We start from the raw sequence: 22105 nt of genomic DNA, 5'->3' as shown, positions 1-22105 counted from the left end.
ATAATCATATTCCTGGAGGCGGATGCCCCACCTCTCAATCCTCGGTGGCATCTTGGTGTGCGGGTTCCCGAACAGTGATAGAAGTGCCTGGTGGTCGGTGACCAGCGTGAACCTTTTGCCGATTATGAAGTTGTGGAAGTGCTCACACGCCCAGACCGCTGCCAAGCTCTCCTTCTCGGCCTGGGAGTAGGCTAGTTCAGGCGTTGACAGCGCTCGGCTCGCGTATGCAACCACGTGTCTGGGGTTAACATCCGCACCACTGGTCTGGGCCAGGATGGCACCGAGGCCTACGGGGCTGGCATCCACTACCACCTCGGTGTGCCACAGCGGGTTGAAGTATGCTAGACGGTGAGCCTCCGCAAGGGCTTGCTTGATGTCCGCAAAGGCCTGTTGGCAGGCCGGTGTCCATTCGAACGACGACTCCTTCTGCAGCAGTTTCCTCAGCGGGTCTGTGATGGAGGCATAGTGGGGGATGTACCTCGCACAGTATCCTGCCATGCCGAGGAACGAGCGGACGTCCGCCACCTGCCGGGGCTCGCCGAGGTTGGAGATCGTCTCGACCTTCTCGGGGTCAGGCATCATGCCATCCTTGGAAAAGATGTGTCCAAAGAATTTGAGTTTCGTTTTACTGAACCGGCACTTCAAGATGTTAAGCGTGAGGCCGGCTCTCTGAAGGGCTTCGCAAGTGTCGTGTAGTGCCCTGTCATGGGCTTCCTTGGACGATCCAAAGACGAGAATGTCGTCGCTGTAATTAAGCGCCCCTTTTATAGGTCGGATGATCTGGCGTATTGCCTCCTGGAAAATCTCAGCGGCCGATGAGATTCCAAAGTTCAGTCTCCGGTATCTGAAAAGCCCATCGTGGGTCGCAAACGTGGTTATGGGCCGGGAATCAGGGTGGAGCTCCAACTGATGGTATCCCTGATTTAGGTCCAGTTTGGAGAACATTTGGGCACTGTTCAGCAGCACAATCATGTCCTCGATACATGGTCCCGGGTGTCTCTCCCGTTGAATCGCCGTGTTGGCCACCCTCATGTCCACACACAACCGGATCTTTCCCCCTTCCTTGGGTACTACCACGAGGGGGGACACCCACGGCGTCGGCCCCGTCGCCGGTTCGATGATGCCGTCGTGGAGCAGTTGCTGGAGTGCCTCCGAAACAGTCTCCTGGAGGTGGAAACCAACCCTTCTGGGATGTTGCGGCACTGGCCGTACGTCGGGGTCGATGTGGAGCCTGATGGGGGGTCCCCGGAGCTTTCCTAGCCCCTCGCATAGCTTGGGGAAAGCACCCACGATGTCTTCTTGTGAGACGAGCGATTGAGTCTGATGAGAAGCTATCGATCCTACAGCGTTCCCCAGGCTGGGGTAGGCCGCTGCGGCGGTGATTACGTCTCCCACATTCACGTGGATCTCGATCAGCCCCAGAAGCGACGCCGTGTGGTAGCTGAGGAGGCATCGACTCCTGGCGAGAGACCGTATCACGTGAATGGTCGCATCCACTTGCCGCCCATTCAGGAGAAGGCATTGGGTGAATTGGCCCACCGTCTGTAACGGGGTGGCAGCTCCCCACTGGAAAATTCTGGAACGGGACAGATTGAGCTGTGGTGGGCATGGTATACGATCATAGTCTTGTTCACCCATGATGTTCACTGTGGCCCCGGAGTCAATCATAAATTGAAATTGGCAGTTCCCCATCTTGAGCGGGATTTGCGGGGCCTCCCTGGCCTCTTTGTTATCGAGTATGAGGTTCACAAACTCGTCGTGGTCGTATTGGTCCTGCGGTGCGTAGTAGGCCATCGCCTGATCTTCTTGGTAGAGGGTCTCAGGCCTGTAATCTGCAGGAGGGTTGTCATATTCGTCTGTGAAGTGTCTAGGCTGATCAGCCTGATCGTACGGTGGGGCGTATCCTGCCGCTTGGTATTCATCCATCGCTCGAACGTAGCGCCTCTGCCCGAAACCCTGTTGGTATGGTCTAGGCTGACTGTACTGCAGGGGCTGCGGCCGGAAAAGCATTCTGGGGGCCGCCTGGGGTCGCATCGGAAAAGGTACGCCCTCCCTGCAGACGGAGTGAAAGTGTCCTTCTCTCCCGCAGTTGGTGCATCGCTGGGACAGGGCTGGGCAGGACCCCGAATGGGGGAAGGACATCCCGCAGCGGTAGCACTGTCTTTGTAGACGCGGGGTGGACGTCGAGGAGGGTGTCGGCGGCCTGTATGGCTGAGGGCCCCTGTCGCCTTGACGGGGGGGGAGTATGGCAGCCACAAGTTCCCCCGTATCTGCTTTAGGGTTGCTGGAGTGTCCCATGGCTGAGGCCTGCGCATCCACTCTCTCGTGAATGCGGGCAAGTTCGCTGACCTCGGGCATGGTGAGCGGTTTTTTGAGTAGCTGTTTCTTGAGTGCGGGGGAGAGGCACCCTTCGATTACCCTCAGTCGAATGGCTTCCTCTAGCGAGAACGCATCAAATTGGCAGTTCGCCCCTTTCACTCGTAGACGTGTGATGAATTCGTCGACAGTCTCTTGCGGGAGTTGGGTGCACTGGTTGAACAAATATCTTTCATAGTCCCGGTTGACCTCAATAATCAGCAGTCTGTCCAACGCACCAATCAACTTGGGAAATGTATCTTGGTCTGCGGCCGGAATGGCCTTGACAACCGTTTTGATTTCCCCCCCTACCAGGTTGAGGAAAATGTCTCTCATGTTGGGGGAGTCCCCGTCGCCGGATCCTCTCACGAAATGACGAAAATCATCCATCCAGTCGGTCCACCTGGGGCCTTTGGTGGCTTGAGGAGTCATGGTGAACGGCGGGGGCAGACGTAGTTGAATCGACTTCGCCGCCCGCGACAGTTGAGGAGAGCCCTGGCTGGACCCAGGGTTGGAGGTGCTCATGGCGCCTGGGAGACGAGGCCCGCACGTGCGTAGGCGACGCGTGGGGCGAGGTAGTCGGGCCTAGGCCGAGCCTACGTGCACCCGGCGCCCGGCAAAGGGAGTCCGCCGCTTTTGCCGATTCAGGCCTCTTCAACGGCCAGGTGTCGACAGGCAGGGTACAGGACGGAGGCGTGGGCGGTATCGCTTCCGCGGAGCTTCGGTGGAGGAGGTCCGGCGAGGCGGAACCGGCGGAGTGCCGTGTTGAGCGGAGGTGGAGCAGGAGGAGGAGGTTCGCTGGGTTGCCCACCACGAGCGGGCTGCTGCAGGAGGAGGACTCCAGTGTGCGGGAGAAATCCTCGTCGCCAAATGTTGCCTAGGGATCTAGGCCCAATGAAGGACGCACACACGGAGAGATAGGAGGAACTTCTTTATTCTTCTACAACCAAGCAGGAACTGGCGCTGGCTGCGCACGTGCCCCATAACTCCCTTGCCCACTCTAAACTCCGCCTTTACAACGGAGGGGGCTCATGAGCATTAACCCCTTGAACCCCGGGTAACACAGACAAGGCCAGGGAAGACAGGTTCGGGAAGGAGGGCAGATGGACCAGGAGGAGAATATAAGGAAGGTAGTACCCAGGGGGACCCCAGGATTATAACGTCCACTCAAGGAGAGGAGCGTTGAGACGGGAAGCAGAAAGTTCCACTGGGGACTATATTTCCGATTTGTGTCAGCGTGACGTGCTAGCATGTGGATGGGTTGTTGTGCGTTCGCCAAGTTGAGATGGGCCAAGTGACATGCTTGTGACGCGGATGCGTCGGTGCTTAGTAGCCATCTTGGGATGGGCCCCAAGAGGCAGGAGCATGGATACAGCCTCCAGCAGTGGCACGGCCCGGCCGTGCCACAGGCAGTGAACAAGCCCAATTAAAACATTAGACATAATTAAACTGTAAATCAGGAGGCATGGCTGGTGATGGGTGGGAGGCCCTTCATATTGGACATTCATCAAAAAAATGCAACAGCGAGTATCCAGCAGTGACAATGGATCACAAGGTACATCACAAACCACTGTTGGCATTACGCACCACACCCACATTTCAACACATGTCAGCTGCAGAGCCGCCACCCAGACAATGCATAGCAAGCCCTTGGTTGCTATGCATGTTGAACTCACACTATGATGGGTAGAAGTGTACCTCTTAGGTGATAGGATAACTCATTGCAAAAACAACATAGGCCCAGGTCCACATGGGCACCCATGAGCTTGCACAACTGGACTGTCCATGAGACCACAGGCCAGCCAAGATACGCATTCCCAACACTTCCAAATCACAACCAATCATCAACCCAGTCACCTATGAAACCGCCTGCCAATCAAACAAGCCCCTTTTGGGATCTTCACACTCTGTCCACAAAGTATTCATAGTACCTGACTGCTAAACTGCATGAAATCACACCCAACAACATTACTACAAGGTTAATCATGCCATGTTCCATGTCACCCAACAGGGACACAGGACAGCCAGGAGGTCATGGAAGGGTCCTCCATGCTCCTGCAAGTACCACTACAGCTACCAGCACAGGCTGCACTGTCCAGTGATGCAGCGCCCAGGAAGCCAAGTAGTTGTGACCACAGACACCTTGAGGAACGTGCTGTCTGAGAGCATCTGTGCAGCCACCTCTGGGGGCACCGGCACAACTCCGTTTACACGGAAACTACAGTGACCATAGGTCAGCATGCAGACGTAGCTCCCACTCTGCCTCCTCCCACAACTGTTGGAACTGAGTCAGTTCTGCAAACCACCAACCCTACCTCTGACACCCTTGAGCCCGTTTTCCAGCCCACTGTGCAGGACACCAATGCCTTACCTGCCTGCTGTGCGGCATTTGTCAGCCACTACTGGCCAAACTTCTGCAGTTGCCACAGTGAGGCACATGTCTATGGATGCCTCTTACCTTCCTAGCATTACAGCTCTGCACACCAGTCCCCCCCTCCTTATCCTCTCACCGTGCACTACATTGGTACCATGGAGAGGACGCAGACTCACCTCCAGAGGATGATGATGCAGACAGTACACAGGTGTCTGGCTCTCTGGGTTGGCACCATCATGAACCTGCAAGCACAGTTCAGCAACACACAATGGATGCATCTGGGAGAGGTTCAGAAAGATTGAGCAGCGGCAGGAGCTGACGGAATGCATTGCCCAGGAACATTGAGCCACTCCCAGGTAATGCGAGACGCCATGCAGGGTGCCTTCAAGGGGGTGGCTAGTTCCTTACACTGTTTGTGTCGGTGTTCCACAGGTTGCACAGCCAGCATAAAACCGATGAGCCAAAGGGTGCGTGATTTGGCAGATCACATGTCTACCACTAATGAGAGTGTTCCACAGACTATTGCCCTCACCCTACACCAGATCTGGGGGGTGAGGGGTGACTGCTAGTTCAGTGTCAGCCACACCATCAGAGGGATATGTTGCAAACACACAACGCCAAGTCGCTCCCGCATCACATTCCTCGTCCCATCAGAGATGCAGGTGGCAAGAGAAGGAAGAAGTGGACACATCCATGTGACTGACTGCGCACCAAGAGGGAGTTGGCAGGATGAGGCGTCGGGGATGGGTGTGTGGAAAGGCTAACGTATTGGGGATGAGGGTGTGGGGAGGTTAACGTGTTGAGGATGACGGTGTGTAGATGTTTAATAAATCACTTTGGAATGCAGCCAATGAATCCGGTGGTCATTTCCTTTCAGTCATCATGTACATTTAGTGAAAGGTAACAGCACAGTGAGTGGTACATATGTATGCAATCAAAAATAGTTGTCCATTAGGTCCTGGTGGACTATGCATCCTTCTCTCACTTCCTCACGTCTATCCTGAGTTGGCCTGTTGTCACCTGCACCCTCTTAATCATCAGAGTCAGGGGGTGTAATGTCCACATGAGGTGACATTGGAATAGTCCAACATGTGCACATGTTGGACAGTATTGCGTCTATGACAGCGATTCTTCCTACTTTTACTGGGATGTACTGGGATGTACTGGAGTGCCCCACTTGTCTGGTGGAGGCACCTGATCCTTCCCTTCAGCAGTCCAAATGTGCGCTCAATGCATGTCCTGGTCCTCCTGTGAGCCTCACTATAGGTTAGCTCCAGCTGTGTAGCAGGGATCCTGACAGAAGTTATTAACCACTGTAACTGCAGATATCCTGAGTCCCTTACACAGGTAAAAAGGACCGTATTGAACGTGATTGTTGGTTGCCAAACTGTTTGTTACTATCACACCAGCAACCTTTGTGTGCTCCCACGTGTTTGTGGATGACATAGCAGTACATCGCGTAGGGGCACCTGTGGTCATGAACAGGCGCAAGCAGAAGAGTGTAGTGCATCCTGCCTCATAGTTCATGGGTGTATGTCTGTTTGGGCATCACTATTAATGTGATCCTATGACAGTCGGGCGACGGGATTTACTGGCCTATCCCCACGCATTGGCCATGATTGATGCCAGGATTCATGTGCCTGCGTTCATGTGTACAAGGATAGCCTTTGTGGTTTTCTCAGGTCACACTGTGCACGGCAGAAAGTGGCTAATGGACCACTTCCTATTTCAAACATCTTGTACTAGGCATTATGTGACTTGTAGTTTGGCCACATCTGTTCTAATACCTGTCTCCATGTGCTCCTCTGTGCCAAATCATTGTCGGATTGACTACTTACCAAAAACCCAGGTATGCTGTTCTCTGTTGGTGTTCATGTAAGCTGGGAAGGTTGTGTTTCTCAGGACCATGGCGTCATGCGTGGCACCTGGAAATTGCACGCAGCAGTGGCTGATGATGAGGTCTGGATCGCATGTCATCTGAATGTTCATGGAATTATACTGTTTCGGTTCCGATATTCCGGCTCCACTGCCTGGGGGGGGCCTAACGCAGTCCAGTACTACTATGACATTGGGGAAACTGGGTGATGGCGTATAACCGTGCCTTTGCAGCCTGCGCCTGGGCCTGGGTGGTGGGCAGGGAGATGTGCTGATGGGCCTCATGAGCGCATGCAACACTTGCTCCAGCACTTTGGAGAATGACGGCTGGGACTTGTCCTGCAGCATCCCAACAGTGCGTGGAATGCGCCCAGGGCACAGACATAGAGGAGAGACACCACTTCAGCAGGGGTGGCATGGCATTTCGGATGTTGATGGTGCTCTGAAGGAGTACCTCAATCAGAGTCAGCAAATTTACAGTGCAGGTCCAGGCAATACAGTGTGACTAAATGTTCATCAGTCGGTGTCCAAGGGGAAGGATGGTCGCATGGTATGGGCAGTCTCCGCAACACACTTCTCCTCTGCTTTTGTGGTCCTGTATCTATCCTTAATGTGGCCTTGAATGCTGCTGGAGACCAGCGAACTGAACATAAGGTCCTTAATTCAGTAACAAGTCATGCAATGGATGAGATGCAGAATAACTCTTACACCAAATAATAAGACTGATTCAGGAAGTTAGCAAAGTCTCATCTGACTGTTATTATCAACGAGCTGTCCCTGGCCACGGGTTGCTGTGGCTCAGTCTGGTTAAATGGAAAAGAAAGAAAAGAGAAAGTGTACGTTTGTAATACGTTTAATTTCACAATGCCTGTGGGTAGTTTTTAATGGCTCTGGCGGTTCTCCAAGTTGAGGCAGTTTAATTTTCCCGGCGGTGCAACACATTCCTTTCGTTTCTCCATCAAATTTCAGAGCCTTCCAATAAGGACACACTTCATTCATGGTGCCGATGAGAACATGCCGGCTCAAACTATAATCATCAGCTGGGTTCTACCGGAATGCAAGGCAATTGTAATTGCGTGATTGCTGAGCACGGAGTCGTGTGTGACGCCGATCTGGTCAGCCACTCTCAGCCTGTCGCGTTCCAAGCAGATCTGAAGCTGCAGAACGTGATCGCTGTGCTCGCAACCGTGCATCCTAAAGTCTGGCTGCACGTCACTCTGCTGCTTCCTCAGCACGTAATTGAGCCAGCGTGTGTTGCTTTTAAGTCCAACAGATGGCGCTGGTTTGCAGTAAAATTTTAGTATAGTGTGTGTTTCTTTTACGTCCAACAGATGGTGCTGTTTTTCAGAAAAAGCATGTTTTTACCTGAGACAGGTGTGACATCTATGTATAGTAGGTATATATAAAACACGCGCCTATTCGAATGTAACGTTGTGTCACAATTTCAAAGCAATCGGGGAAGAACTTTCGGAGATTTAAGGTTTTGAACAAACGAACATTTACATTTTTATTTATATGGATTGTCTAAAACAGGGAGTTACAATGGACATCAATGGACGACAGCTCTCAAACATTTCACATCAAAAAACATATCTATATACAAAAAATGTGTCATACGTGACGTCATACTACGTGGCAAACAAGAAAAACCTAACAGGAATCGGATTAGATTGAAGGGAACATCTAAGCATACTTTCTATGTAAGGGTTGTGATTGGGCTTCTATAGTCAGGTGGACAACTCATGCCCACCCCTAGTGCAAGGCATCTTCGACAGTTACTAGATACACGGTATACTAATGGTTCTTTAAACTATAAGACCATCTGTTACTCAGCCTTCTACAATTGGTTGGCACGCTTGTACCCTACTGGAACATTCGATTCACTAGCAGCACGTAAACCCAGACCCCAGGGGCTAGAAGGTGGACTTGACCATCTCTCCCCCAATTAGCCCCATATCTCTCATCACTCATGCCTTCTGCCATAAAATTGTCTTTGAACTCGGCCTTGCAGTAGTTTCTCTTCTCAGGGAACATAAGGTAGTGTGGGTACACTCTTATCGAGACTGTGGTCTGCATGCCCACCTTCTGTTTTCATGCTTGTCTCACGTGACAGAAGACCACAATTCGGCCTGTTCTTCAGCATTTAATAGCATTAAATTAATAAACTTGGCAACCATGGTGTTCTTTCTTTGCAACTTAACAAGGGATGATTCAGCGTCTCATGCTCACTGTCCTTCAAGGACTGATAACCAGTTCTTGGCTGTTCCAGCCTTTGATATCAGGCCAAACAGCCAAGAACTGATAACCAGTTTTTGGCTCTTCCAGCTTTGATACCAGGCCAAAGAGCCCTTCTTGGTCCATCCATGATTCTTAGCTGTCTTTCTTACTGCGACACAGCTTCATCTCCGATCCTTCTTTTTTGTGAACTTGAGCTTACTAAAGTTTGTGGCATTGATGTCCAGCTTCTATATAATGGGCGGCACCGCCTGCAGTCTATTCACTATGTATAGCCAGCCTTATGATTACTTAGTCTACTTGTGTTGCTGTATTTGTACAGTTATTAAATGGCTTGCATTTTCTGCAATGCTCTTCACACATGCAATCTTCTTTTCGCACATGAAGGTTTGCTCAACTCCTTATTTCGTCATCAGATATCATAAGGTCTATACAGCCTCTTCTTCAGCCAATCTTCTCAGTGCGTCATGCTCATCTTCTGTGACGTCACCGGCTTCCTTTTATTTCGTCTTCATATTCCTTTGGGGGCTTCTTCCAAGAGAGTATCATCTCTACGGGGATAAATCAGGTACGGTTTTCTTAGTGGATACCATTTCTTGATGACTTGTCGCCGTATGGTCACAATTACTGGTGTCATCCATGGTTCAGTTTCAGGTTTCCAGCATACAGGCAGCAGGGGGTGGTACTTCCTGCAAAGGCATTCGGCTGCTCCTCTGCAGAACAGCAGCAGATTACGAATGACGTATGTCATGACTGGTTGAGACAGTATGCTGCTTTGAAGTGTGTTTGGGGAAGGTTTGGGCCTTAAATACCCCTTTGTTGGCAATTATTAACACAATTGGATTAATTTTCATCTCCTGGAAACTACACTGTGTTTTTGGCAGAATTACCACAATTTTTGGGGGTATTTTTCCAATTGTAATGCAATGGAATCATCATTTCTTTTTATGGCACTAATTCGGCCAGTGGAGTTACCGGTGGGGCTAATTCTGCTGGTTTTCAGTACTAATTCCACCTGCGGTACATGCGCACAGGCTAATCACAATGGCTGGATTAGCACCCATTTTCTGGAAGCCCTAATTCAGTGAAGTGGTAAAAGTGGTGGTAATTCCATTACCATCGCTTTTTTCATTTACCGCCCAACTTGCACTCAGGCCCATTGAATTGATTAATTATATTTCAATCTATTTTGCAATGGATCTCGAGTTCTAGACTGTATAATAAAGTGGTGTGTATTGCATGACACATAATTCATATTTGAAGGTTACGTATAATTGATACTGGGGGACTATTATCTTTTCTGTGGACATCGCCACCTGGAAACCCTCACGCTGCTTTTGATTTTAAGGGGCTCCGGGCTGTAACTGATAGAATCCCCCATGCTTTAATCTACAAATAATCAAACCAATATTTATAAACTCTTGCCCTGGTGTGGCCATTGTGACAAATCAACCTCCAGGGCACCAGTGGTCCAGGGATGAATATCGATTTCTAAACCATCAATCAGCCCCACACCGCTAATAAACCAGAAGGGATATGAACAGATTGGAAACACAAGCAAATTATAAACCCCCTTGTCCAATTTTGGTAACGTGGATGGAACGACAGGCTTATCTCCGCAAGGTTTTAGATTATTGGTTAGTTGCAACACAGCAAAAATACAATTATTACCCAATGATAAAAAGGACTATTGCGCCTTGAAACACTTGTGTATAGGCGCGTTATAAATGCCATATCATATAATATCATATCCAGTAAAGGTTGTGTAAAAATATCTACTTCATTATTATCACAGCAGATAGTTCCAGCACACTACAAAATACAACCCACCATGTAAAGGAATACAGTGGACAGACAGTTTTAAGATGGAAAGGGGGTGCACTCTGGATACTGACAGGAGGGTAGCCAGTAAAGTAATTGATCACAATAGTTCAAGGATACTTGATTTCAGCACAAAGGTAGCAATGTGTTGTAAAATGTTACTGGGGGCCTTCGGAGAAGGACCAGGGGGACAGAAACACAATGGGCCTCATTACGAGGAAGGCGGTAGAGGGTTAACGGCGCAGGCAGTTCGACGTGCGAGTCTGGACGAACGGCTACAGGCTGGCCTACACAGTGGCTCAGGGTCAGGAATCATTTTCTCAGTCAGGGGTGCAACCCGTTGCAGCTCGAAGGGCCTTACTGGCTCAAAATTGTCCTTTAAGGCAGACGTTTGTGGATGCTGCTCAATGCACTCCTACGAGCTTCTTCACTGGGCACGTGTCGTCCTTTAAGGCGGACGGCCCAAAGCTGTGGAGAGTGTTGCAGGCAATGGCCTTGTCTTTGGTGTGGATCAGAGACTCTCTGGCACTTCCCACCTAGGAAGCTTGCGTGCAGATCCTAGAGGTGCACTCTGTGTTCTGGCTGGGTACCGGTTCTGGAGCAGCTAGAGGGTCCTCTAGCTTCAGTATCTCCCTCTGTTCCCTGGGAGATGTTTAGGGGAGGGATCTTGCTTCCCTCCTTGGAAATACTGGCCTTCCTTCACTGGTGGTAGCTGTAAGGCAGACTGTACCTTCAGCCAGGGTCCAAAATAGTTCTTCTTGTTACTCCTTGTGAAGTCTTCAGATGATCTGCCAAAAGAGGGGCTCAACCCTCTTTTAAAGCCAAATTGGACCCAGTGATTGTTGTAGGCTAAAGCCTACCTTAATGAACCAATCCTGGGTCTCCACCAACAATCTCCCTTATGCATGACGTTATAACCAGAGTGCTTTGCAACAGGAAAGGTAAAGGGGTGAAAACATGTACTACTAAGTCCTGCCCATCTTCTTGTCTGTTGTGGATCAAAGAGTCTCTCTGGTTAAGTGAGCTCTCTTTGGTTCCTGTTTAAAGTGACAGGTCTCCCTTGAAGCTGCAGCCAGACCACTCTTTCGGTCACCGCCCAACCACATACTCGTACCTTCTGAATGGGGATGACAACTGTAAACTGCTGTCCTAGACATGACATTTCACTGCCCTTGAAACTAAGCGGCGGGAGCTGGCTTCAGGTTGACACAGATGCCTATCAAAGGTGTTGGGGTTTCCTCTCTTTTGTTAGCCCTGTGACCAGGCCTCTTGTGGGCCTGCTTGAATTAGCTCATTAGTATGCATAGCTGCCTCCAGCAGAGCAAAGAATAGGACAGATCCATGAAGACTTTATCATTTAATCAGGCCGGCCATGGCAGGAGAAAGGTTTTGCCCTCCTCTTACTACTGCCTGACACATCCCAACTAAATGTGATGGGGGGAAGGGGTGCCGGTAGGCTGTGTCCACCCAGAGTACACAGGCCTATGTGTTTCTCGTGTGGTGAGCATATGCAAATGAGTGTGGAATTGCCCCAGACAGGTTATTCTATCATCGTTCAATTTCATATAACATTTCAAAAAAGCCGAGGCGAGTGCACACCCACCGTGCGGATGGTCGAATTCCTCAAATTTCTCACAGCCATGACACCGAAAGGGAATCGATATCCTCCCCAAAATGTGGGGGTTTCTTCCAAGTATAGTCCCGAAAGTAGTCTCTGTAGAGAACATATTGGGAGGTGGTCCTCAATGTCAGGTGCTGCTTGATTAAAGACGAGTCACCGTATGACATGTGCCTGATTATGCGCAAGGTGACATCCTCTGGGTCAAAAAGCTGACTGTGTTCTGATTAACTGCAGGCTCAGCACTACAATTTCTATACAGAGTCAGTGAAGTTATCTCAGCCTTCTGCAATCACCGACTGCACGGATGCCCTTAATTATCTCCATGCACCCTCATAAGGGCAGGGGAAGAAAATAACTAGAGAAGGGGGGTCACGGAGCACCAAAGCTCCTAAGGCCTATCATTGCCGCTCTTCCAGACAGTGGCCAACCTTCACTCTGCGAAGGTATCTGGTTACCTCACGGTCAGAGCAGCTGTTACCCCAACTCTGGCGACTAAGCCATGGGAGGCCATGGCAAGTTCACCCTGTATGCCTGCCACCTGGCTGAATGCAGCCTGGGACTCACTCACTAGCTTGCAGGCTCTCCTGCAATAAGGTTGGTGCATTCAGTCAAGAGGAATGCTAGAGTTGGTGTACCAATATAGGCCTCCTGCACACCATTGACCCTATACCATCGCAGTATCCTCTATGTTCATTATGGAGGGGTAGGTTCGGAGGTCCTCACCATCCCACGCTGTCACACCTGATGACAGTTGTGATGAAAGTACGGTGAGAACTCTAACGAAGGCCCACTCAATGGCTCCTCCGCCATGACCAGCTACCTACATACCCCCATGGGTATATTTGTTATGGTGGGGTTCACTCCTCCTTGGGACTTTCTGGCCGATGTAGCTAGACTGCTTTGAACTCTGCTATGTAGCAGTTGGAGAACAGGATGTCATAGAAAAGAAATCCATGGTCCTGATCATGGGTGAGGAGAAGGTGCACCACATGTTTAAAATGCCCCCAGGAGGCAACAGGTCCTACGCAGCGGCATCAAAGCTTATCCTGCATGATTCAGGCAGTTAGTCAGCGTGACTATGAATGCTTTCAGCTGTGGCAAGCAAAGCAAACTAGATCAGAATGTCTCAATGTGTTGAATGCCTGCTTATGGCAAGTATACATCCCCAGGCAGAATCGCGGGAGGAACGGAGGACCCGGGCAGCAATTGAAAGAGTCGACAGACAGAGAGTAGAGGAGATACATGAGGAGTAGGAAGGCCAAGCAGAAGAACAGGGCCATAATTGAGCTGGCAGTAGAAGAACAGATAGATCAGGAGTGTAGTAGCCGGGAATAATACAAAGGACAGGCACGGCAGAGATTATATCGATGAAAACAGGCAGATCGGGCAGTATTAGAGCTATAGAGGGAAAAGGAAAAAGAAGGGTCAAAGATGACCCCAAGATTACGAGCAGAGGGAGAGAAGGAAAGACAGGAAGGTGGGACATGGAGACTAGAAGGGAGAGAGGGGGAAGCAGGTGGGAAATAAAGAACCGCAGTTTTTAACGGCTTAAGGTGGAGAAAGCGGGAAGCCTTACAAGACTTAACTGCTGGGAGACAAGAGGATACAGTGTTGTGAAGAGATGGAGTGATGGAAGAAAAATAAAATGAAATGTCTGTATCAGCAAAGAAGTGACAAGACACATTAAAAGAGCTGATGAGGGCCGAGAGATGAACAAGGGGACCGAGGAATGAGCCCTGTGGATTGCCATAGAGAAGCGGAAAGAAGGATAAAGTTGGCGAGCCAAGGAGGCAGAGTATAAGCGACTAAAAAGATAAGGTTCAAACCACCTTAAGACAGGCCCACATAGACCCAGTGAGGGAGGAGAGAAGGATAGAGGGAACGACAGTGTCAGAAGCTGAATGGAGGTCGAGGAGAATCAGAGTTGAAGATTATGTATTTGTCCAGCATAGAGTAAGGAGTTAGAGATGTGTACTAGTGCCGATCCAGTGTAGTGGGCGGCAGATTGGAGAGGGGGGTCAAGAAAATGAAGGCGAAGAAAAGAGGAGGTTTGAGGGTATGCAATCGGCTTCAGAAATTTCGATAAGATAGGCAGTAGGGAGGCTGGTCGCAAATTAGACTGCAGAGAAGAGTCCAGGGAAGACTTTTTTGGGACTGGGAATAATGATCCCAAGCTTAAATGAATATGGGAAGATAGGAGAGGAAAGAGAAAGGTTGACGAAAGAGAGAGAAAGAAGAAAGAGAAACAAGAGGAGGAGAAGAAGATGAGGGAGAGGAAAAGGAGGAGTCAGGAGTAATAACTGTAGATGTGGAAAAGTCAGCAAAGTATGTCACAGAGACAGGAGAAGAAAGGGAGGGACCAGGAGGACTGGTAATCAATGGTGCAAAAAACCTGGAAAAGACATGGATGGTGGGAGAAAGAAAGTGAGAGAGATGAGAAATACTGCTGTTTGCAGAAAGGAGAAGGGAGTCATAAGAAGAGTGAAGAGAATAAAAGGTGACAAGGTTGCCAGGGGCATTAGAGTTCTCCATGCAGCGCTTATCCTTATGTTCAGAGGAGCGAGAGATGGAAGGGAGGGAGAGAACCGGTGTTGGGAAGGTTTCTTAGATGGAGAGGAGAGGCTGGGCATGGACGGAAGCGAGGCAAACTTGTTACTTGAGCACAAGAGTAGAAGTGAGAGATGAAAGAGAGAGGGGTTGAAGGAACAGCGGTCGCAATAGCAGAAAGAGACAGGTGAGGGGAGGAAGAGAGTAAAGAGAAGAGAGAGAGAGAGAGGAGAAGAAAGAGAGAAGGCAGTGGTCAAAGGAGTAAATAGGGTGCACAACATCTGGAGTGTCACAAGGAAAGGAAGTAAAAATTAAGTGGAGACGAGACAGAAAAATGGGAGGGGGGAGTGGGAAGCTGAGTCAGATGAATAGTCAAGATGAGGGAGAAGTGGAGGAGAAGCAGAAGCAGTAAGAACTTGAAGACTGAAGTTCCCAAGAAGTATACATGGGAAACAGAGGGGGAGATAAGAGCGAGCTGACCTCCACAAGAAAAGAAGTGGGTGGGAAAGGATGAGAAATAAAATAGAGAGAAAAATAGGAGAAAGGGTATTCAAAGGAAGGGAGAGAAGGAGAAGGGGGAGCAAGAGGCCAGGAGGAGATAGTATACTAGTGCTCCCCGCCCCCACTTTACCCTCAAGACGGATTGGAAGGAGCATACTTGGTAACAGGGGATCGGAAAGAAGCAGAAGAAACAGATTTATTTTGAGAAATGCATGTTTCCGTGAGGCAAATAAAAAGAAAATTAGAACCAAGAAAAGTATTCAGAATGGAATGAGATGTATTACAGGCAGAGATCACGTGCCAAGGTCCAAAGGACAGTGAGGAGAAGGGGGAGGAAGACAAAGAAGGATAAAGAAGGTTTGTAGTGTTACGAGTACACAAAGAAGGAGGCAAATAGGGCCGTGGGAAATAATGAAGAGGTAGGAAGGAGGGCATGGTGTTTCAATGAGGACGTAGGCCAGTGCAATCCAACCGCACGCGAGGTAGTGGAGGATTCATATCAAATACGTTGAGATCACAAAGTCATAACTAGAGTATGGCCGCCCAAGTGAGGTGCTCCATTCATTCTATGCTGAAGGTTTCGGTCATTTAGATCACGAAAGAGATTCTTGGCCATAGCGCAGCTACTATCAATATTCATATTAAATTGCCATGCCAAGCAGTATTTCTGTAGGTGATATAAGATCTGTAGCCAAGTCAGTCAATTAAAAAGTTGCTCCACAGCCAGAGGGCGCACAATGGCAAGAGTAAATGTACAGTTCTCTGGGTGCAGGGGGGGAGGGGGAGGGGCCGCTTCTCGCGTCATTTCCCAATGGTGTAATGAATGAGAAGGACGAGGATGAACTCATGCCCATGCCGCCACCTCCACCCGTCACGTGACGTGCTGTAATCAGCATGCAACCTGCCAGTAGCAAGTCCTGCATGACTGCCAGACTGTTATCCCTGCACCAGGATTCAGGAAGAAAACAGACGTCAGCGCATGTGTTCCTCTCAAGTCTTTCTTCACTACCCACCTGGAAGTCATAATGGGCTGTCTGAGTCAGTTTGCTGGTAGAGGTACACCAGTGAGGAGCGATTCCGAAAGCAAATAAAATGATGGTGTTTTACAAAGGAGACTGACTTCTAAAAGGTTGTCTGCAATGTTAGGCTTAATCGTTTCTAAAGTATTCCAAAGCCTCTGGAATTCATAGGAGGTTTATGAAATAAAAGCAGGAATTGTATTCAGAGAAAGGGCAGAGTTTGCTGCCCTGTTCCAGACCCAGTACCAGAGAGATGCAGGCGGGCTTGCCTTGGGGCACTCTCGGCGTGCTCAGCTGCATACCCCTTAAGTACGTTTCAGTGGGCCAAGTGGGTGGGAGCGGTTGGGAGCGGTGCCCCTGAACTTCTTTTTAATTAAGTTTTACTGTTCCTGTTGTTTTATTTTAAAAAGAAACCGTTCTGGAATGATTCTGTTTTAAAATAAAAGTGTAGGAAGAAGTTGAAACGTGCACTTCAGTGCACCAGGAGCATGTGTTTAGGGGTTTGTGTGGGGCATGGGAAGGGGTGTGGCGACGGGGTTTGTGGGGAGCAAGGACAGGCCTGATTACTGACGAGGAGCAAGAATGCCTGAACATAGCACTCAACCATTTGTCTCGCAAAGGCGGGTGAAATCACCCGATTTTGTTTTTGGCGGGTGAGACGCCCATTGGAATGAATGGGCGTGCTGGAGGCTTGGCGGGTGAGTCAGCCCTTTGCAAGGCGGGTGACACCCGCCAAAAGCGGGTGAGTTGAGAGCTATGCCTGAAACCAGGACACCCCAGGTTACCAACAATGACCTTTTTCCCAAAAGTGCACGCAAGCTATGACAGAGGCACCTACCACTAATGCATGTAGCTTATGATTTGCATTTAGAACAATGTATGTATTGGGATGTATGTCATCACACAGTGACAACCAATGTTAACCTATGAGCAGATCTGACCAACTGACACAATAAAAATCAATACCTTTTCCAAGCCCAAAAGGTGTCAAATATTATTGAGGAATGCACTAACGTACTGTCAATTGACAACGGGTCACAACCTAATCCAGCGCCAGCATACAACAGGGTTCCAATCCCAACAAAAAATGTATGCTCACAACTTGGACTGCAGGAGCTCGGTCCTTTGCAAACCTACATGCAGGCAACTGGAGATAACCTGCTCACCAAAAACCAAGTACCAACAAAGACTACCTAGAGCAGAGATCCACAGTTCTAATAAGCTCCAACTGCATTTCAAAACCAATCCAGTTTGTGGTTTGTTTCTCTGAAAGCCCAGGACTGGGACTAGGAAGCTGCCATTTTCTAGAAGGGTGCTTGAATCTCAACACACTGCCCCTCATTAGGACTCCGGCGCTAAACCATGGTGCTATTAGCACCATGGTCCATGCCGGAGTCCGCCATGGAGAAAGGGGGAATTACCACCCCATTCCAAGGTTGGTGGGGCGGTAATTCCCCCTTTCTCCATGGCCCTTCCCCATTCCCATTTTCGCCCCACAGGGCTCAATGGGAATGGGGAAGGCAGCAATTACGGTACCGCAAATTGCGGTACCGTAATTGCCATCAAGGTCCCTTTGCGGGTCCCTACTTTAACGGCTGGTCCAGACCAGCCGTTAAGGTCGGGAGCCGCAAAGGGACCTCGTAGTAAGGCATTAAGGGGTTAACGGCGCTGCAGCCTTTTAAGGCGCCGTTAACCCCTTAATGCCAGGGTCCTAATGAGGGCCACTGTCTCTTCTGTTAGTTTGAGACATTTTGGTGTGCCTCCACTGTTGTTTCCTTTCCTGGACCGTTGTATGCTGGTTGGACGCCTCTTTGGCCATCAAGCCACCAGTATTTGCTCGTTCAGATTCCTCCACATTCCTTGAGCCATCTTCACTGTTGCTTTCACTACTAGCCGGCGGCTCCCACTCCTGTGAAAACCGTTTGTTCTTCTTTTTGGCCATCAGGGTCGTCATTGCTCCATGGGCTCAAGCCCCTGGGTGACCTATCCTGTAAACCACATCTGTAAAATCAGAGCTGGACTCACTGAATGGTTTGAGCTCTCCTGAACTGTCTTTTTGAAAACATGACTGTGAGTATTTACTTCTGGGACCTGGGTTTGTGGGTTATTCAAGATACTTCCCCCAATGGATTCCCATGGTCAAGCTTTTCTGGAGGTCGCCTTTAACCGCAACCACTTTTTGCCATAGACTTTTATTGGCCCGAGCACTGATTGGCCTCATCTCTTCCTGGGCTGCTGAGTCTCAAACGTGGCACTGGAGCTCCTCAAATGGTTCTCCTCTGGCGTCCCGTCCCTCTGGAACTGTCTTCTGTTAGAACCCCATCTCGAACCTGGCCACAGAAATTATAGAAGAGCACAAAAACTCACTTGTTCCTTGCTGTTTACAGTTTCTGGATTCTTCTTAACCAAACCGTATGTTTCTATGACCTGCCTCATCCTCACCATTTATGATTCCTGCACTGAATCAGGGTGGGCCATAGGATGTCCAGAACAATGCCAAAGACCCACATGTTCCTCACCATTTAATGTTCATGGAATGGACCAGGTTGGACCACAGGATGCACAGAAGAATGCCGAAGACTCACTTGTTCCACACCATTTATGGTTCCTGAACTAAACCAAGGTGGCCCATGAGATGCTCAGAAGAATGCCAAAGACGCATCTGTTCCTCACCATTTATGGTTCCTGAACTAAACCAAGGTGGCCCATGAGATGCTCAGAAGAATGCCAAAGACGCATCTGTTACTCACCATTTATGGTTCCTGAACTAAACCAAGGTGGCCCATGAGATGCTCAGAAGAATGCCAAAGACGCATCTGTTCCTCATCATTTATGGTTCGTGAACTAAACCAAGGTGGCCCATGAGATGCTCAGAAGAATGCCAAAGACGCATCTGTTCCTCACCATTTATGGTTCCTGAACTAAACCAAGGTGGCCCATGAGATGCTCAGAAGAATGCCAAAGACGCATCTGTTCCTCATCATTTATGGTTCGTGAACTAAACCAAGGTGGCCCATGAGATGCTCAGAAGAATGCCAAAGACGCATCTGTTCCTCACCATTTATGGTTCCTGAACTAAACCAAGGTGGCTCACCATTTATGGTTCCTGAACTAAACCAAGGTGGCCCATGAGATGCTCAGAAGAATGCCAAAGATGCATCTGCTCCTCACCATTTATGGTTCGTGAACTAAACCAAGGTGGCCCATGAGATGCTCAGAAGAATGCCAAAGACGCATCTGTTCCTCACCATTTATGGTTCCTGAACTAAACCAAGGTGGCTCACCATTTATGGTTCCTGAACTAAACCAAGGTGGCCCATGAGATGCTCAGAAGAATGCCAACGACGCATCTGCTCCTCACCATTTATGGTTCGTGAACTAAACCAAGGTGGCCCATGAGATGCTCAGAAGAATGCCAAAGACGCATCTGTTCCTCCCCATTTATGGTTCCTGAACTAAACCAAGGTGGCTCACCATTTATGGTTCCTGAACTAAACCAAGGTGGCCCATGAGATGCTCAGAAGAATGCCAAAGACGCAACTGCTCCTCACCATTTATGGATGCTTAGATGAATGCTGACATGAAGACCCACATGTTCCTCACTGTTTACGGTTCATAGACTGAACCAAGGTGGGCGATACAGTGCTCAGAAAAATGCCAAAGACCGGCCTTTTTCTCACCGTTTACGGTTCATGGAATGAACCAAGGTGGAACCTATGATGCTCAGAAGAATGGTGTAGACCCTTCTGTTCCTCACCATTTACATTTCCTGGACTGAATCAAAGTGGACTATTGGATGCACAGAAGAATGCTGAAGACCTGCCTGCCTGTACTTTACCTTTTGCAATTCCTGGAATGTACCAGAGTGGATAATATATGATGCTCAGAAAGAAGACAGGCCTGTAATACCAACCTCCCACCCCCCCCGCTCCAAAATTTCATCCCTCCGTTTTTTTTCTACCAAAAGAGAGACGTGTCATGGACTGAAATGCCTCACCAATGGCGAAGAGTGATATATTAAAACTATGAATATAAAATGGCATCTATTCTCTGAAACAGCTGTAGATAGGGCTCTGATGGGAAGCTAACAAGGTTTCCCTTCTTTGTTCATACCTGATTTCTCGTTCTTCACTTGTTAATCCGGATCCAAACTTTGAGTGGATGTTGGCACAGGAATACCGGTCCTCCAGCTCTCTGAAATCAGACCACAAAAAGGTAGATTTGCAAAACATTTGCTTATTTGCATTAGTTATATTGCCTTTAATTCCAGATTCCTCATGAATGGCAGAGTGCCACTGCTGGGTTTGATCTTGTGACTGCAAATTACACACAGTCCTCCAAGTCAAGCAGTGCATTCCTTGAGTCACCTCACCCTCTATCATCCAAGACAAGCAGTGCATTCCTTGAGACACCTCACCCTCTGTCATCCAAGACTAGCAGTGCATTCCTTGAACCACCTTACCCTCTATCATCCAAGACAAGCAGTGCATTCCTTGAGACACCTCACCCTCTATCATCCAAGACAAGCAGTGCATTCCTTGAAACACCCTACCCTCTATCATCCAAGACAAGCGGTGCATTCCTTGAAACACCCTACCCTCTATCATCCAAGACAAGCAGTGCATTCCTTGAAACACCTTACCCTCTATCATCGAAGACAATCAGTGGATTCCCTGAGACACCTCACGCTCTAGCACCCAAGTCAAGCAGTGCATTCCTTGAGACACCTCACCCTCTATCATCCAAGACAAGCAGTGCATTCCTTGAAACACCTCACCCTCTATCATCCAAGACAAGCAGTGCATTCCTTGAGACACCTCACCCTCTATCACCCAAGACAAGCAGTACATTCCTTGAGACACCTCACTCTCTATCATCCAAGACAAGCAGTGCATTCCTTGAGTCACCTCACCCTCTATCATCCAAGACAAGCAGTGCATTCCTTGAGACACCTCACCCTCTATCATTCAAGACAAGCAGTGCATTCCTTGAGACACCTCACCCTCTATCATCCAAGACAAGCAGTGCATTCCTTGAGACACCTCACCCTCTATCATCCAAGACAAGCAGTGCATTCCTTGAGACACCTCACCCTCTATCATCCAAGACAAGCAGTGCATTCCTTGAGACACCATACCCTCTATCACAATAAATACTGTGAGAGCTAAGTGAAACTTAGAAGCCATAGTTCTGCCACTAAAACATGTGACTGGAGCCACAGATTTTCATTGCAGTGAGCATCTGCAACAGTTAGACCGAATGCTTGATGTACCAGCCTGGTGTAATGCACACAATACATAGCTCAGCCCATAAACAGTGAGAGGGTAGGTCCTGCATGCATGCACCTTGTGCTGCAGGTTACCCTTCTTAGAAAATGTTGCCATGAGCACCCCCTAATATTCAATGGGGGTCATTTTCTAAAGCCCCGGAACTATAAAGGAAGGTAGAAAGCAAGGTGTCTGCTCTTTCTGCTTTCTGGGGGACTTTGTATTCAGTTTGGAGGTGCAGTGGGGGCACAGAATGGGATCTCCACTATGGTTGTCCACCAGCATGTACTTTCATGACTCCATCTTTAATTGCATGGCCAGCTCTCTGCGCGTCCTGGTAAATGCTCCTATGGCCATAGCCAGGCCCACTCCTCACCACCACTGGTCCACACTACAACCTCCACCCCCGTGTCACACTTTCCTCGCTGACATCCTCATCTCCCGTCCTATCCCAGAAAACCAATGGACTTCCATGGTCCCCGACACACCC

At 49.2% G+C, this 22105-nt stretch overlaps 1 protein-coding gene across 3 annotated transcripts in view; it reads right to left on the bottom strand.

The window, feature by feature from the left end:
• Nucleotides 1–22105, bottom strand: part of LOC138491108 (probable cation-transporting ATPase 13A4) — a 1567030-nt gene that overhangs the window by 1143074 nt on the left and 401851 nt on the right. For all 3 annotated transcript variants that reach the window (XM_069617430.1, XM_069617431.1, XM_069617432.1), the window contains exon 5: nucleotides 20462–20542. In XM_069617430.1, coding sequence (XP_069473531.1) covers nucleotides 20462–20542 — 81 coding nt within the window. The remainder of the gene's footprint in view (nucleotides 1–20461; nucleotides 20543–22105) is intronic.

The sequence above is a fragment of the Ambystoma mexicanum genome, chromosome 10 (genome assembly GCF_040938575.1).
Source record: "Ambystoma mexicanum isolate Mex_15411 chromosome 10, UKY_AmexF1_1, whole genome shotgun sequence".
Taxonomy (NCBI): Eukaryota; Metazoa; Chordata; class Amphibia; order Caudata; family Ambystomatidae; genus Ambystoma; species Ambystoma mexicanum.
This window is presented reverse-complemented; position numbering and strand designations above follow the sequence as displayed.